Here is a 13,256-nt window from a genome sequence, read left to right on the forward strand (position 1 = left end):
AAAATAACAAATGCGTTTATTTATGTTTCATTTTATACACATCGAAATAAAATATTTATAAATATCTTGAATATTATCATAATTTGATTTTCATAAAGAGAGCATAAAAATGTAGATTATATTAGAGCTTATTTATTGTATTTTGTGTACAACTGTTTTATTTATTAAAATAAAGATATTTTTGCAAATAATAACATGTTCTGAAAATCGATAGGATGACACTGATTTATCTCAGTTAATTGTGATATTAATTGCTACATAATAATTTATTTTAACAATTGATTTCAATTAATTGCATAATTTTATTTAATTCTTATTTAATTCTTATATTTGGTTTTGTATTATAGAATCTAACAGTTTTTTAAGTTGCATTCCAGCATCTATTCTACTGAGTAGTGTTTGGGGATATACACATTGTTGTATTAAATGTTGTACATCTGGATAATTTTTTAATATATCTGCCGGTATATCGTGTAGTAAACCACCAGGTAGTATACTGTTATTAATATTTATTGCTAATAATATCTATAAATGTAAAATATTTTATGTAAATAATCTTTCTATCGAAAATGATGTTGACTTAAATTTAAATGAATTTGCTTAGTTCATTTTCATTTTGTCATAATATGTTTATACAAATAATAAGTTAGTATACATATTATGTTCACAAATAATAAGAACCAACCTTGCATATTGCATAGTAATTGTGATCACTAACTTTATGACTACATATATCAATACCAGAAAATGCCAGACATTCTGAGCAGCTAAAATTCTCAGTATTTACTTGTAATTGACTCCATGTAGTTGATCTCTCTAAGAAGTATATAAAATTCTTAAATAATTAACTGGGATATGAGTGTTACTCTGCGCTTTATTCTTTTTCTAATAAATGCAAAAATTTTTTCAATTATTTTTAGATTACCTGTAGCAGCAATGTTTCTGTCAACAATAATGACATTTTCTAGATCTACAAATTTTACATTATCAATTGAATCAACTGCTATATTATCAGCAGATATATCAGTTAAATAGAAGCCAAAATTATCATCTTTGTAAGTAAATTTATAAGCAGCATCTAGAAGACTCGAAGCTAATTTAGCCCTACGTAACCATGGTTCATTATAATAAGCAGTTAACGGCATCCCAACATATTCCTGGATTAAAATGCGACCACAGGTACCAAAATATCTTGGTACTGGCCAATCCTTATTTGTAGATAATATCTATAAACAAAGATATTTCAGTTTATTTTATCAAAGCATTTTATAACCATATAAAGCTGTATGTTTCAATTGTCTTTGCTGATAAAAGCTTATGTAGAAATCCCTATATATGAAAAATAATATAATATAAAAATAATACATTTTTTGATTAGTTTAGTTAATGTAAGTAAATTTTGTGAATTTATATTTAAATAATTTGACATAAACAAGTATATATGTACCTGAAGAAGGAGAGGCTCAGGATTAAGAACTGTTAATACCCAAATATTAATATGAAGTATTTTTCTATCGATATTTTTCTCATTACGATATACATTACTTAAGAGATCATTTAAATGTTGAACAGTAGGACAAAGTTTTAAATGATTGAAGTTATCTTTCGTAGAATTCACATGAACTTCTTTTTTGATAAGTTCATGGAAATTGACTTCAACTTTATGATCTATTTCTTTTGCATTTTTTATACAAATGTGAGAAATTCTTTTGTTTTCGCAAAGCATTCGATCAAATTCATCTAATTCCGAATTTTGTGCTAACTTCTTCAGAACAACTCTGCTATTATTAAAGAATCCAAAAAATACATTTTTTACTCCAAAAAAATATGCAAACACGGAATAAAAATCATGAAATGCGATATCTATTTCATGAATATAATTGCATGCAGAAATACCAAAACATGCTGGACATTTATGTAATTCTGTTAAACGATGTATGTCCGGTCGAAATGTAATAATTGTGGACCACTTTAATGCTATTAAAATTGTTAGAAGAGATAACAGCTCCCACTTTTTAAATTTTAATATATTATATATATATGATAAAATCATGTTACGCTGTCATCAGAACTTGTTTTTAGTATGATTGTGTGAAGTTGGCTTCAATTATTATATTCAAAAACCAGAGAGGCTGTAGGAATATATTCCTACGTTCAAGATAGCAAAATCCTTTTCCTTGTAAGATAGATAAAGATGAATAGAATGTCTCTATCTCTGTCTGAGACATTGTCACGTATGCGCAGAACGAAAACCTTCTTGTCTTCCATGTTGATTTTTCGCAATTCAATTTTCGAACGGTTTCTTCTACACTTTCGGTATATTTGTGTCGAGACCAGTTCATCTGACCGTGATCGCAATTCTTACTCTTTGATATGTACCTATTATATTTATATTTTGAGGTAATAGTTTAGTTTTTTGATTAAATAAACAAAAACATGGATTATCATGAAATACTGCATCATTTAATAACATTTAATAAAAGTGAAAGTGGTATGATGATATTTTTTATATATTAAAATGAGTAAATTTTATAATCATTAAAAATTGTTAATGGGAGTTTTATAATTTTTTAAGTTGTCGGAAAGGCTGAATTTGATGAAAAGTTGCAGAAGGTTTTGCAAAAAATACAAGTAGTTTTAGTGAAAAATGATGTAAACCTTGTAATTAACAGTATTGAAGATGAAAATGAACCTGATGATATTAGGTAATATCAGCATTTTTTATAACTCTTAAATTTAGTATGTTGGCAGCTATATCTGAATTTCAATTTTTTCGATTGCACATGCCATGATATAAATTGACAGTATAAAAAGCAATTTTGTTATTCTTTTTTTCAATCAAATAAAAAAAAAACAATGCTCAAAATCATTTTACATTAATGATAAACAAGTATCTCTGGCATCTCAAGCATTTAAAAATATATTAATAAAGTGCAATGCATTATAAAATGGTATGTGACATGTGATGGCTAACACATTAAAATTATATAAAGTTATATAAAATTATTTAAAATTAAATGCAAAGATGTCTCAAAATTTCTAATGTATTTTTAGGTATCGGTACATATATATCATCATATATGTTTTACAAAGTATAAAGAAGAATAATTCCACAAACGATAGATCTTTACTTAGTGTTAAGCAATTTCGTACTTTAAAAATTTGTATAGAAGTGATAACTGCCATAGGAATTATATCTTGTCTTTTACCTGGTGTCGGAGTTGACATGGCTAAATTATGTCCCAGAGCTATAGTGGTCTGGAAGGAAGATATATCAGATTTACAAGTATGAATTATAGTTATTGCATTAAAAAACACTAATTGGGAAAATTAAAAATATTTCCTTTATTTCAGAAATATAAGAGATTAAAATTTGCAGTTAATTCTATGATGGAATTATACGATGATATTATGTTTCGTCCTCCAATACTTGCTCAAATAGGATCCTTAATCGCTGCACTTTTACAATTATCCTATGCCCCATTGATAAAACCACTTGAAAACACTATACTGACTCAAGAAGAAAATGAAAGCAAGGTTAAATTTATAATGACTAAAGATATATATGATAAATTAAAAAGAGATCAAGAACACTTTATATCTTTGTTTCATAAGTTATTAAATAACTGTCCCTCATCTATATGCATGAGAGAAATGATGGTAATTCTTGGCATTAAAGGAGTACCAAGATGGCTCCAACGTGAAACCCGCAAATATTTAGTACAACAACTAATGCAACCTAATGGAATTATTTCAATCTTAACTATTGTTTGTGAAAACCCATTGGATTATGGACAACATTGGAATAAATTGGATACTATTTCCCGATTAATAGCTACATCACATGGAATTAATCCTAACGAATATTATAAATCCATATGCTCACAAGTACATTTTACAAATTATTTTTGCATTAACGATTCATATTTATTTCCTTGAATACTTGATAATTTTAGGATAAACTATATTTGTTTCAGTTACTGGATCTTTTAAGTTCAACCCAGATTATGCATTCGGCAACAATAGCAAGCTACTGCATTACTATATTTCATCACTACAATCCGATTGTTTGCTATGAAAATATTGTAAAAGTAATATGCGATCCATTACTAGTAAATTCAGAAAATGAAGAGAAGGTGAAAAGCGAGGAAGAAGTGGAAAAATGTATTGAAAATTTAACAAGATGCTTTGTCACCATGGAAAGTAAATTTAAACAATTGCCTTCTGAACTTTTAATGAATGTAGCTGTTCCTTTATTTTCATTATATAACACTGTTAGACAAAGTGCTTATGTACTAAAAGCTAAACTCAAACAACTTGTACTACTGCTTTTATATGAACAACCATTAAGAAATGAACTTTTCGCCGCATTTCTTGGACACAATGTAACTAATAAATTTGGAAATTATTTGAAATCAAAGTTTGGACCAGCAGGTGGAATTGAAATTCTTGGATTAGATAGGACTTGCAAATATGAAGAATTTGCAGACACTTTATTTGACTTGACGTTTACTACAAGAAATCTATCAACTAAACTGTTTTCCTATTTATTACAATTTCTATCAAATTCCATAAAAGTAGATCAAACGGAAGCTCAAAATATGTTAGAAGCTGTGGAAGATACAATGGAAAAGATGGAAGAAAAATTAGCAGCTGTGAAACTTCTATCAAGTTTAGCTAATGTATCTGTTGTGCAAGAATCACAAGTTGAAGATCCAAAATTAATGTTCTATTTTATAAAATTATTATTTAATCAGCATATAAAAAAAACACAGGATTTGACAGCAGATGAAGACTGTGAAATCTTATATGTAGGCTTAATGTTAGTGAAAATGATTGTAAACGAAAAGAAGAAATCTTTAAATTGGACAATATTCAATGATTTTCTAAGATTCTTGAAAGAATGTTGTGCTTTTTCAAATATTCCATCTCAATTGTTAATGTTAATGCAAGAATTGATAGAACTAGTCGAAACTAAAGGTAAGCCAGAAAAAAAACATTATCAGGACGTGTCAGCCGGTTGTGAAGTATCAAACAGATTCGAAAGCGTAATTCAAGATCTTGCGGATCCGTTACTACCTGTACGTGCTCATGCACTTGTAGTTCTTACTAAACTAATTGAAAATATGGATCCGTGTACTATTTCTAGAAAATCAATTCTTCTACAATTATTTATGGTTGGTAGAAAGAATCTTTTTCTGATTTCACTCTCTTCTAATGTATTTTGTGTATTGTATATCTTTTTTTTATAGGAAAATGTAAAACATGAAGATTCGTTTATATATTTGGCAGCAATTAACGGATTATGTGCTTTAGCCACATCATATCCAGAAGTGGTTGTTAGAACATTAGTACAGGAATATATTGATATACCACAGCGCATTTCTGGTGGAGACATAAATGTAGAAACTAGAGTTAAGTTAGGAGAAATACTTGTAAAAATGACCAAAAGTTTAGGTATGTCTTGTACAGATTCCTTTCCCCTTGTATATAAAATTTTTCAGAATTGTATATTTTTATAGGTGAAATGGTATCGCCTTATAAGAATATTTTAATAAACGGATTCTTATGTGCTATACGAGATGCAGATTCTTTAATGCGAGCATCTAGTCTTTCTTGCTTAGCTGAACTCTGTAAAGTACTAGGTTTTCGTTTGGGGGATGACGTTATTGAGGTATGTTCAATTAATTTACATAAATATGAATATTATATAAAGCCATAAAACGTAGTTCTAGCAAGCGGAGAACGATTTTTCATGAAATTGACAATTATGTATTTATTTATATAAGATTCCGTTTTTTTCGTTTTAAAAACTTACTGTACATATACTCTTGACTTGTAGATATTGACTTCATGGAATTTGGTATATTTTTGTCTTTCTGTCATATTTGCTATTTTATTAATGTAGTTCAAAAAGAGTAGTCAAAATGTTGACTTTCTAAAACAACTTTTATCTTATAAATTACTCGAAATATTTTCTTTAAACGAAAATTTTATTAAAAGATTTTTAGTTTTTATTTCAGATTTATTCTTTCACAAAAAATTACCGTTTGATATTATTATATTTTATATCATATTTATATTTTATATCATAATGAATTCTTACTAAAAGTATATACAATTATATACAATTGAATTTGATATATATTTAAGTACGTTATGCTTTGAATGTATATGTAAACTCGATTATAAATGAGTTTTAATATAAATCTTTAGGTGATCTATTGCCTTACCAGTATTGTAAAAACAGACAAAGTCCCTGAATGTCGACGAGCTGCAGTTATGGTTAGCACTTTATTATTCCGTGGTCTTGGAAAGAATACATTAACAAGCCTGGGTAAAGATTTGGTTGACTTATATCGTGGCCTTAAACACTTACGAGACAACGATGAGGATCTAATACTACGTTTACATGCTCAACTAGCGTTGGAAGAATTAGATTTAATTGTGCAAGACTTCATCCTTGCTTCTCCAAAACTTGAAAAAAAAATTATTCTTTCCTAAAATATAGTTTAAGAATATTTACTATTTGGTTCCTACAAAGAATATTTATATTCATTATTCCTTTTTTAATGTATAAGTTTGAGTTATTTGTTATAGTTCTAAATAAAAGCAAATATAATTGATTTCGTTTACCATAAGTCTCTGACCAAAGTATTCAAATTTTACATATTTTTATACACGTCTGGAAAGTTTGTCAACGTTATTAATTTATTCATTGATCATTGTCTCCTTTTTTTTCTCTACAGAAACAAGCATGTTTAAGGCTGTTGCTTTGAACACAACATTCAGTTCTCTTCGCATTAATACATTTTGTCAATACCTAATGTAATGATAACAAATATTATTATTAATACGATTATATATATATATATATATATATATATATATAAGTTATATATATATATATATATATATATATATATATATATGTAATACTATTAATACAATACCATTACTACATCAACAACATATCTCGGTACATATATTATGTAAAAAGGAGTATATTAGGATTTAGTATTGAAAAAATAGTTTTGTGAAAAAATGAGTTTATAAAGACTTCACTTAATGAGCATAAGAGTAATAGAAGAAGGAGAAATTAGATATATGAATGAACAATTACGGAATATAAGAAAGAATATAAGAAAAAGTACGAGTGAATTTCACTTATATAGATAATTATTTTAAGGTGGCTAAACATGAGTGAAAACAGTACAATTTGTTACCAATGAGTATTTTGTACGAACAATAAACAATAGATCTAATTACCACTTGATATAACTAGACTGCGAATGTTTATGGAAATTCATATTTCTGTAAATATAATTAAAGAAATAGAACCTAAACAGAAATTTATTTCATCTACTAAATGTCGTGATAAGTACTATATATTCTTAGTATATTTTGTATATTTTTGTATATTATATGTATTTTGTGCACTTTTGAAGTTTTAAATTCCGCATAAATGTTCAAACATCCACAGTCTAGATATGACAAAATATTCGTGTTAAGAATCTCACGGTTGTCAAGGTGATATGAAGAAATGTTGATGATGTGTTGTTATATATGTGTATGTCTGAGTCTGATAAAAATATGCTTCATTGGAAAATAAGGGTATATGGAAATACATACTTTTTGTAACCATTATATATATATAAAGTGAATACATTGATGCTGGCTTGATGCTGTTGCACATGTACTACACCATTAAGAGAATACACCACCCTATACTTATAAAATATATACTTTTATCTGCCTTAAAAGTTTTAGGCGAATAGAATGTTGTATCAAAGGAATTTATCAAAATTCAAATTTCTGATAAAATTAGGAATGTGAAGGAATATTTTGCATAATTGATTTATTTTACAATGTAATATATTTATGATACTTCAATTACTGACTTTTTAAATGTTTACAGTTGATTTTTTTGGTAAAAGGTTTCTTTTTCTTCAAACTACTGCCATTTCTACGAGCACTGCAACTTTCAAAAAATAATAGATTCTAGTTTATAAATAGAAAAGAATTTTTTATCTTAAATGTTTCAGTACTCTGCAGAAATGGCAGCCAGTTATCTATGTTTTAGCAGAAAAGGTTTCGAATGTAGTGAATAATTTTGCCATTTTGTAATATTTTTTCCTTTAAAAAAAATTGTGAAGTAAAGTTAAAGTCACATTAATATCATTTGAAAAAGATCTAAATTTTTTATCTTGTAATAACTTATCAAAAAAATTCTCCAATTCTTCTTTATGGTAGTTTTTATATACAAATTTGCCGATAGAGAAATCGGAATAATAGTGAACTAATGTATAGAAAATTTATTTTAACAACTTATTTCACACAATTGGAAAAGATGGAAAGACAGAAACGACTGAATTTCTAAAGTATTCATTAATCAATACATTCTTAATTAGACAAGTCTTAGAACGTGGACTATAAAAATATCGTATCTTTCGAGAAGAATCCAGCTAATCGAATATCATCTCGTTTAAGACATACATACAGCCTTTGTGGTTGTGGAGTTGAGGTTGGCGAGGGCCTTGGTGTTACAATTCGTAAAATAAACTCTTTACAGCAAGGTTCTGGGAATGTTTTAAACTTATCTCCAGCAACATCTACGTCTGGATTACTATTGAGGGAGGTCATTATAAGAGCAGCCTAGAACATACAAAGTTATTAATAGCATATTACTTTTGTTAAATAAATATTTGTATTAAAGAGTATTACAATCTAGATGATTATTCAAAAATTCGGCTGTTGGATATTTGCATTCTCTTTGTACTTAGCTTTTGTCATGCAAAAATGTATTCTTAAATTATTAATACGAAATTCGTAAAATTGTAGAATCACGTTATAATTAAAAGAAGAAATCCAAACGCCTTATATTCAGAATGAAATTTTCCAAATTGATGAAAGTTTTCTTGAAAATGATCGAATAGATTGATTTGCATTTTTGATTATATATAAAATAGTCGTTTAGCTAGCGAGTGAATTAGAAGTTGATATTTGCAATATGTTTTTAACAGCTTGAGGGATTTAAAAATGAATTTATACACTTTTAAATATCGCCACTTTAATATTTATATCAGCTGTAATTTACTATTTATTATCTATACCAGAATTAGGTAATATATTCTGTGATCAGAAGGCAATAAGACTTTTGACATAAGCATAAATTAGTATGAAAAGAATGCATTAGGATTTGTCATACTTTCATTTTCCTTTGTATCTTAAATAATATTGCAGAGAATACTTTCGTTTATATAATGAAACTTTTATTCTCGCCGACTAATGGCTACTGATGATTTATTTAGCATGAACAGGCTACTTTGGATAACAAAGAGCTCAGTCTACATATATATAGATGCTTAGTCAAAGATTTGAAAATCTAATCAAACTAACGTTAAGTAATTATCTACACATTGTATTTTGTTTGTCTTAAATTTCTTAATATCTCACAATTAGTTATTTTTATTGGTACAAAGTTGATTGGTTTAGTCAGAATAATGTACATTGAGATTTATGATTTTTCTCCTTTAAGATCAATTTTTTTGAAAAATCGAAGTTTTCTACATTATTGACATTTTCTATAAGAGAAAGTATTGAGATAATTGTTTCTGAAAGATAACCAAAATTTAGCTTTAATTTTGTAAAACTTATTTTATGGAATATATGGGAAACATAAACACAAGAACACTATTTTGCATCTTTCTTTGTTTACATATGATAAGTGTTAAAATTAAAGTTACCATATCTCTCAAACCAAAATAGTAATAGAAGTGTCTCAGTACTTTTTATAGAGAATAACAAGAACATCGATTGGAGAAAATATAGTACCATTTAAAACAATATCTTTTTTCCGAGAACTCTGAGATCTTAAGGGTAAACATCATGAATCAGAATGTTGTTCATTTTGAATAAATGAACTTCATCTTGACATAATTTTTTGTATCAGTAAAAGCAACTAAAGTATTAAGAAATTCAATGTAAACGAAACATCTTGTATAGTTAAAATGTGAAAAATAAAAATTAAGTTCTTTATTTATTTAGTAATATCTTCACATGTTAGAAGGTTTTGATTCAAAAAGTGTTGTCTAGATTAGAATACCCTCTGAAATCAAGTATTAATTAGTACTTTTTGAGCATCTCTAAACATTGTTGTTATTCGAGAACCGATATTTCCATTGGATCCACCTGGCACATCCACTTCCTTTCCTCGCATTAACTGGATGAGAAACGAAGTAAATTCTTTAGAATCATTGTTTCCACCCAGTTTATGTTGTAAAGAATTTACTTGTGCAACAAGAGCTTCCACACCTTCTACGTCCCGAATAATTTCCTGAAATGAATTTACTTAATTCCTGATTTTCCTTTGTTCATTTATGCAGAGTAAGATACCTGATATTATCTTGAAACACCTTAATATAATTATGTTCAGTAAAATATATTGCCAATGAACATTAAATGATTTCAAAGGGTCACATTTTAGTATTATTAATTTTTTAAATAGAATTATATATTTTTTACTATTATTTATATATTCTATATTATTATTTATATATAATACAATAACATTACGTAATATTATAATATTATTCAATTTAATCTGTCATTCTTTACTATAAAATCATATATTATATGAAAAAATGTGTTGCTTTTATATGAAAAAATTATTAATTTGGGAGATATTTTAATTTCAATATTACATGTTAATCATATGTGTGAATGGTGTAACTTTGAAAAGTTTTGTTGAGCGTCTCAGCTCATGATGATAAAAAAGCTAACACCATAATGTCTCCTTTGAAACCATTGAACTTTGTTCTACAACATTTTTCATTGAAGATAATAATATAAGATGTATCATACTGCATAATGTAAAATGTAAATTGCTAACTATATAGGTTAAAGATACCTCATATACATGTAATTTTTGATGAATAGGTTTCGTAGCATATTGTAACTTATTAAGTATACTGATTGTAACATCAGGTAGATTTGGTAAAGCATCTTGCTTTTGTTCGCTCAAAGTGTAAAGCGCTGCATGAGTTAATGCGGGTAAGAGAAGTTGAGCAATTTGGCCTATGCGCTTTGTACTTAGGAAATGCAGAGCTTTTTCAGCTTCCCTTGTGTCATCGAATAGACGTTTTTGTCGATGTGCAGGTACAGGCAGGGCTGAACTCCAAGTTGTAGACCATGGATTATTGGGAATCAGCATTCTTGCCGATAAGTGACCTATATTAGATAATAGATTATATAATTATAGGTTTCTCTTTAAAGTTTCTTCATTTTATAATTTTAATTTAAAGAGTATAAGGAAATTCATAACAAACCTTTAGGTTGACCCCATTCGTCCGTTACATCCTCCTCAATCCAATCTCTTGGGGAATACCAACGAATGAAGTCTTCCAAAATTGCTCCAGGATTCGCTGCCTATGTTTAATAAGTTCTTCGATTAATATTTTATATAAGAAATTTTTTCCAAAAAAAAAATGTTACCAACTTCACTAAACGTCACTAAAACGTATGAAATAATTTCAATTTTATTTTCACTTTATTTACACATGTACATATGCAACAACAGATAAAATTACTCATTTACTCGTTAAACAGCATATTAAATATTGTAATCTTTTTGAAGACAGGTAAAGTTGTTCATGCGGAACAAATTATCGAAGCAGCGCTCGCTCAGGCTGTTGCTTCGAATGCAGTACACGTAGAAGGAATTAACAGTGAATGTTTAAAAGACTCAGTCATGATTATATGAAGACGTGTTGCCGTTCATCAAATATTCGGGAAAACTTTGCATTCCGTTTTCTCATTGCCCATTGAGAAAGGCACTGCTATAATGTATCAGCGAATGACAGGACAAAGACTTGAACAAGAGAGCCGAAAGTGGTGTCATGGTCGATCATTGATGAAATATCAATGATCTTTTACGATAATTGGCGAACAATTCATTTAAGACTGCAAAAATTCAAGACCAATAAAAGACTATTTGGTGGCATAAATGTATTTCTCTTTAATGACATCACGCAATTACCACCAGTGAAATGATATTGATGTTTTGTACAGCCACGGTGATGTGCTGTAGAGATTAATTTATGGCACCAATTTTCTTTCTGCAAATCCATCATTAATGTGGGGCAAATTGATGATATAGAGTTGATCGATCTATTAAATAATTTACGGTTTGACGAAGGGAGTAACTTCAAGTCAACACAGGTCAAGTCAGCTTTGAGCGACAAGCTTATGTACAGAAACGATGTACGCTTTCAGAGGCAACTTTGTAAAGAAACTATTCGATTTCATCACGAAATTTGCGAAATGTACAAACGTAAAAGTGCACAGAATGCATGTAATATAAAAAATATATAAAATACCCAAAGTAGAGTATTTATTATATTTTTTTAGTAGATAAAACGAATTTCTGTTAGATTTCTATTTCTTTAATTAAATCATCTAATTAAATATAACGATTTAATTAGATTATAGAAATATAAAATTACAGAAATATCCGCAGTTTAATTATTATAAATTAAATTATTTTCAGATATCTTCACAGGTAAAAAGTGTTGGTAGTGCTCGCGTGCGACAGCTATTTATATAAATCTTCGAAGTAAATAAAAAGTACCTATATATATGATCTTCTTTCATTCCTAGGATGAGTAAAATATGGTGTCAAAGTTTGATCATCTATTTGTGAAATACCCTGCACAATTTATTTTTGTATTTTCACCTTGAAAGACTCCATATCGGACAATAACGAGGCACTCATTAATCTGGCCCGCATTTCCGAAGCATGTTTGCTAGTTCCAAGCTGCATCATCACTTGGGCATCTTCCTCAAGTTGATCTTCTGTTTTTGGTACAGGATCCTGTGTTATCGGCAGATAAAGAGGATCTCCAGTTTGGATTAATCTGAACAAAATGATCGTTTGATTAAGTATTTTTATTTCTCAGCCTCATATCATTTGTGACTATAGCAATTAAAAATGAAATGATTTAGTTTTGAAATTTTTAATTTAATTAAATTTTACTGTTAATTCGTATCACGAAGAATGTAAAACAGAAAATAAAAGTAATTATTCTAAAGTGTGGTCTAACATAAGTTACTACAGTAAACTATAACGATACTATTCGAGAGTTGATTTACTATATCTATTATTTCAAATAATGGTATATCTATACCTACGAAAGCCACGTTCCACGAAACATAACACGTGCACATAACACATAAATGAATTCGTTTGTTTAACGCGT

The 13,256-nt window shown here is 28.0% G+C and overlaps 3 protein-coding genes across 6 annotated transcripts in view; 1 reads left to right on the forward strand and 2 right to left on the reverse strand.

Annotated features, from left to right (window-relative positions):
• Window positions 1-239: 239 nt before the first annotated feature.
• LOC117159501 (divergent protein kinase domain 2A) lies at window positions 240-2,169 on the reverse strand. The gene is made up of 4 exons (XM_033339396.2): window positions 1,448-2,169; window positions 926-1,226; window positions 686-816; window positions 240-525 (listed from the first exon to the last, which is right to left on the reverse strand). Exons 1-4 carry the CDS (start codon window positions 2,051-2,053, stop codon window positions 325-327), a joined length of 1,239 nt encoding a protein of 412 aa, XP_033195287.2. The 5' UTR covers window positions 2,054-2,169; the 3' UTR covers window positions 240-324.
• Window positions 2,170-2,289: 120 nt separating this feature from the next.
• Tango6 (transport and golgi organization 6) lies at window positions 2,290-6,626 on the forward strand. 2 transcript variants are annotated; one of them, XM_076620641.1, is made up of 9 exons: window positions 2,290-2,491; window positions 2,576-2,705; window positions 3,055-3,286; window positions 3,355-3,537; window positions 3,616-3,888; window positions 3,978-5,177; window positions 5,253-5,457; window positions 5,523-5,674; window positions 6,217-6,626. In XM_076620641.1, the coding sequence occupies exons 1-9, from the start codon at window positions 2,437-2,439 to the stop codon at window positions 6,502-6,504; spliced, it is 2,718 nt and encodes a 905-aa protein (XP_076476756.1). In that variant the 5' UTR covers window positions 2,290-2,436; the 3' UTR covers window positions 6,505-6,626. The 2 variants fall into 2 exon arrangements, with proteins under 2 accessions (XP_076476756.1, XP_033195277.1); XM_033339386.2 differs by having other exon boundaries at window positions 3,355-3,888.
• A 1,231-nt stretch (window positions 6,627-7,857) lies between these two features.
• Window positions 7,858-13,256, reverse strand: part of Rab3GAP1 (RAB3 GTPase activating protein subunit 1) — a 33,660-nt gene continuing 28,261 nt past the window's right edge. For all 3 annotated transcript variants that reach the window (XM_033339389.2, XM_033339388.2, XM_076620642.1), the window contains 5 exons: window positions 12,734-12,914; window positions 11,328-11,427; window positions 10,910-11,229; window positions 10,133-10,336; window positions 7,858-8,655 (listed from right to left, as the gene is read on the reverse strand). In XM_033339389.2, the coding sequence (XP_033195280.2) occupies window positions 8,431-8,655; window positions 10,133-10,336; window positions 10,910-11,229; window positions 11,328-11,427; window positions 12,734-12,914 (1,030 nt within the window). In that variant the 3' untranslated portion in view covers window positions 7,858-8,430. The remainder of the gene's footprint in view (window positions 8,656-10,132; window positions 10,337-10,909; window positions 11,230-11,327; window positions 11,428-12,733; window positions 12,915-13,256) is intronic.

The sequence above is a fragment of the Bombus vancouverensis genome, chromosome 8 (assembly GCF_051014615.1).
Source record: "Bombus vancouverensis nearcticus chromosome 8, iyBomVanc1_principal, whole genome shotgun sequence".
Lineage (NCBI taxonomy): Eukaryota > Metazoa > Arthropoda > Insecta > Hymenoptera > Apidae > Bombus > Bombus vancouverensis.

Coding starts and splice junctions, on each gene's coding strand:
- LOC117159501 (XM_033339396.2), bottom strand. CDS start 2,053: ATGATTTTATCATATATATATAATATATTAAAATTTAAAAAGTGGGAG. Junction 1,227..1,447: donor CTGAGCCTCTCCTTCTTCAG/GTACATATATAC, acceptor CTTTGTTTATAG/ATATTATCTACAAATAAGGA. Junction 817..925: donor CAGAAACATTGCTGCTACAG/GTAATCTAAAAA, acceptor TATACTTCTTAG/AGAGATCAACTACATGGAGT.
- Tango6 (XM_033339386.2), top strand. CDS start 2,437: ATGGATTATCATGAAATACTGCATCATTTAATAACATTTAATAAAAGT. Junction 2,492..2,575: donor ATTTAATAAAAGTGAAAGTG/GTATGATGATAT, acceptor TAATTTTTTAAG/TTGTCGGAAAGGCTGAATTT. Junction 3,889..3,977: donor ATAAATCCATATGCTCACAA/GTACATTTTACA, acceptor TATTTGTTTCAG/TTACTGGATCTTTTAAGTTC.